Below are 3,708 nucleotides of genomic sequence, written 5' to 3'. Positions count from 1 at the left end.
AAGAGCCCTACTGTGTGTCCAGATTTCCTCCTGCTCCACCATCCTGGTATGCTTTCCTTGTGTCAGGCATCGGGATCCCATGAACATGCTTAAATTCAGCTGCACAAAATGGTATTTTTTAGTCTCTTTGGACGGGCTTGGATTGATGTTGCCATAGCTTGTCTGTGAGCTTGTTTGAAGGGAGATGAGAAATGATTTCTAAAATGAATGATGTTAATATCACAGATCGAATTCCATCTTTGCCTAACCTGACTCCACTGTTCATCACCATCGATCCCGAGCGGGATAGCCAAGAAGCCATTGCCAGATATGTTAAAGGTAGTACTGCTTTATTCCTCTGTGTGTCTCATGCAGAGCCCTGGAAAGGATCCTCTCGGAGGGATTGTCTTCACTCAAATGTGTAAATGTTGTCTTTCTATCTAGAATTCTCTCCGAAGCTGGTTGGGCTGACTGGTACCAGGGCACAGATTGACCAGGTGGCTAAAGCTTACCGTGTGTACTACAGCGAAGGCCCCAAGGATGAGGACAACGATTACATCGTGAGTACAAGTGGAACTTTTGCCTGCTGAAGCACTGTGGGTTGGAGCAGCATATAGATCTCAAAATCAGCTGTTGGAGCTGTGCTGAGGTCCCACGTGACAGAGCCTTTGCTGCACTGGTGTGTAAGCTGTCTGAGAGGTCTCAGTCAGAGCCAAGGTGCTCAGAACCTCACTGAAATGTGTTCCAAACGTGTGCAATCCCAGACCTGCAGACAGCAGTGCATGAGCTCACAAGCTGGGCAGCAAATCAAACTTCTTTCTGTCATGTAATGTATTTGGCTGTTTTCCTATGTGCTCCACAGTGAAAATGGAACTGGGATGTTAAGGCAATAGGAAGAGGGAGAAGTGAGAAGTAAAGCTGAATAGCAACTCATTCCCTGCCAAACTGACACCAAGGAGTTGGGTCTTCCCCATAGAAGGTCCTGTGAGGATCTTCCGTGTCAAATGGCCTGGAAGAGAGAGCATGTCAATTAACACTCATGTGGGAATAAAATACAGAGAGTAAGAGTGTGAAGGGGGAAATGAATAAACCAATTTACTTGGTTTATTCTGTAGTTTACAAGATTGGATTGAAACTCAAATCATCATCTTTGGAGCATGCAGTGGGGACAGTGCAGGTGTCAGGCAGGCACAGCCTGAAAAATTGGGGTTTGCTCCCAAACTGCACTCCATCCTGACTGTATCTGATTTCCATCGCCCAGGGAGTTCAGATGTTCTGAGCAGGCATCCTGATTTTTCAACATTTTGTGCTGGTTTCCAGTTGAAGGATCTCACTTGTGCCTCAGCTTGCTTAGGAAAAATGCTCTCCTCCAGCTTGATTTCGGGATCTTGTATTGAAAATTCAAGACTAGAGTAAAATATTAAACCCACTTCAAGGAAATTTTGAGGCATGCTATTTCAATGCCAGAAAGGCCATTAAGGTTAATACATCCTTGTGGCTTGTGGTACTGGAGATGTTCCTGGGATTTCCCTTTTCAGACACAGCTGAGGGATCTTAGTTCTCTTTCTGCAGCCTCAGAATCGCAGGTTCATGGCCTCAGTGCTCTCTGTTTGCTGCTGAAGGTGTTGTCAGGGTTAGGACTTGCAGTGGCATTTGAACCCGTTTGCTGTGGAGTTTGCCAATCCCATTGGAATACCGGGAACGCACATGTTGGGACGGCAGAGGGCACTCCCAGCCTGCATTCCCTGCATCCCAGGGCCACTCCAGGCTCCTTCCAGCATCCCTGGGAGGCTCCCGGTCCCCCAGCTTGTGCCACTAAAACCTCTGCTTATACTGCTTTTACATCCTCTTGGCAGCAGGAGTTTCTGTGCCTTGCTGGGGGGTCATGGAGCACTGGGAAAAGTAAGAGGGAAACTGGGAAAACTAAGAGGGAAGACCATTAGTCCCCAGGATTGCAGTAAGGGGCCAGCAGCTTAGGGAAGTTCGCTGAAAGTATTTCTAAACACCTTTGGAGAATGCAATGAGTTTTTGCTATGTCTTGGGTAAAACTAGCAGAGCTCACTGAGGTGATCACGTAATATCCTGAGCTGGAAGGGACCCACAAGGATCATCCAGTCTGACTCCAGGCCCTGGACAGGACACCTCAACAATCCCACCACGTGCCTGAGAGAAGAGCAGCAGTGATGCTGAGGTTTTCCAGAGCTTTATCTTCTTGGGGAGCAGTTGGGAGCTGCCAAAGGCTGCAGCAGACACTGTGGCTGCTGACAGAGATGTGCAGGATGTTCAGTATTTAAAGAGTGGCCTCAAAGAAGATGAAGACTCTTTTTACAAGGAGTTACAGGAAAAAGACAAGGGGTTAGAGGGTCAAGTTACGCCTGGACACAAAAGGAAAATTTTTCACAGTGAGAACACTCAGCCATTGGAATAATCTCCCCAGGGAAGTGACAGATTACTCAGCATTGGACACAGTTAAAATTTGGCTGGACAGAGTGCTGGGCCAACTTGCCTGGACAGTGCTTTTGCCAAAAAAGGCTGGACCAGATGCTCCATGAGGTCCCTTCTGACCTGGTGTTGGTGATTCTCTGATCTCTTTTACCAAGCCATGATATGTTCTCTTGCAGGTGGATCACACCATCATAATGTATCTCCTTGGACCTGATGGTGACTTTGTGGACTACTATGGCCAGAATAAGAGGAGCACTGAGATTTCAGCTTCTATTGCTTCACATATGAGAAAATACAAACCCTAAAACACAAGGTCTTTGAGAATTGCTGTGAGCATCACCTGTGGGTTTGGCTGTGATTGGACATTGGAGTTAGAGCAGAAGGACATGAGTGTAACATCCTGTCACAACTTCCCTCCTTTCTTCCAGATAAAAAAGGCAATCATGTTTCTGCAAATTACCATCACCAAAAATCTCTTCAGAGCCTTCCCCATGGATGTGATTTGCAGCCCGATCTAGGCTGCAGAATAAAATTTGGGAGCAAACATGGAAAACACTTTTCACTGGGAAGAACATGTGTATCTCTGGTACCACTGACTGCTGTCCCTTGGTCAGACACCAGCAAAGGACAGTCACTGCAGGAGGATTACTGGATGAACAGCCATGGGGCCATGGCAGTCTCAAAGGAGCTCTGCCCTCTGGTTTTTCTGCACTGTTTTGCCTTCTGGGAGAGGCAGCTGCACGATGAAATGCAAAAGAGCCTTAACAGTGTTTCTTTACCAGGTTAAGGAGGTGAAAAGCACTGAAAGCACTGTTAGCTTCCACATGTGGGACCAGCCCTGTGGTGTGCCTGCTCTCCTCATCTGAATGCAGGAAGGAAATGTGCTCTTTGTGGTGATTTTTCCAGGTGGACACTGTTCACTTACAAGGAAAAGAGGAATGGGTTGCAAACAGGTTTCTCTTCTGGTGTAGATGGTTGTCTGCACAGTGGCTCTGAGTGTGCTGTGCTGGGCACTGGAGTGGGGAGGGTGCAGGGGCTGTGTCCATGCACAGGCCTGGCAGTCAGATATGATTTGTGCAGTGCAGCATTGGAAATAAACAGTGCTTTGTATAACCAATACATATCTTTCTTTCCTTAGGTTTGACTAGAATATCATCAGAACTTTGTAGACTGGTCAAGCTTCCTATGTTGCTCAGCTTTCTTGGCCTGTAAAACGCAGTGTTTATCCCTAGTTGTGCACACCAGGGGCTGAATGTGGATTTCTGAGACAGCTGAACCCCAGGA

At 47.1% G+C, this 3,708-nt stretch overlaps 1 protein-coding gene across 1 annotated transcript in view; it reads left to right on the top strand.

Moving 5' to 3' along the window:
• Positions 1-2,963, top strand: part of LOC103806266 (protein SCO1 homolog, mitochondrial) — a gene marked incomplete at its 5' end in the record, with an annotated part of 3,661 nt that extends 698 nt beyond the window's left edge. The window contains 3 exons of the mRNA XM_009078945.1: positions 226-318; positions 424-539; positions 2,601-2,963. Of these exons, the coding sequence (XP_009077193.1) occupies positions 226-318; positions 424-539; positions 2,601-2,729 (338 nt within the window). The remainder of the gene's footprint in view (positions 1-225; positions 319-423; positions 540-2,600) is intronic.
• Between the last annotated feature and the right edge of the window lie 745 nt (positions 2,964-3,708).

The sequence above is a fragment of the Acanthisitta chloris genome, unplaced genomic scaffold (assembly GCF_000695815.1).
Source record: "Acanthisitta chloris isolate BGI_N310 unplaced genomic scaffold, ASM69581v1 scaffold17507, whole genome shotgun sequence".
NCBI classification, from domain to species: Eukaryota; Metazoa; Chordata; class Aves; order Passeriformes; family Acanthisittidae; genus Acanthisitta; species Acanthisitta chloris.
Note: the sequence above shows the minus strand (reverse complement) of the source record. Positions and strands in the feature narration are given on the sequence as shown.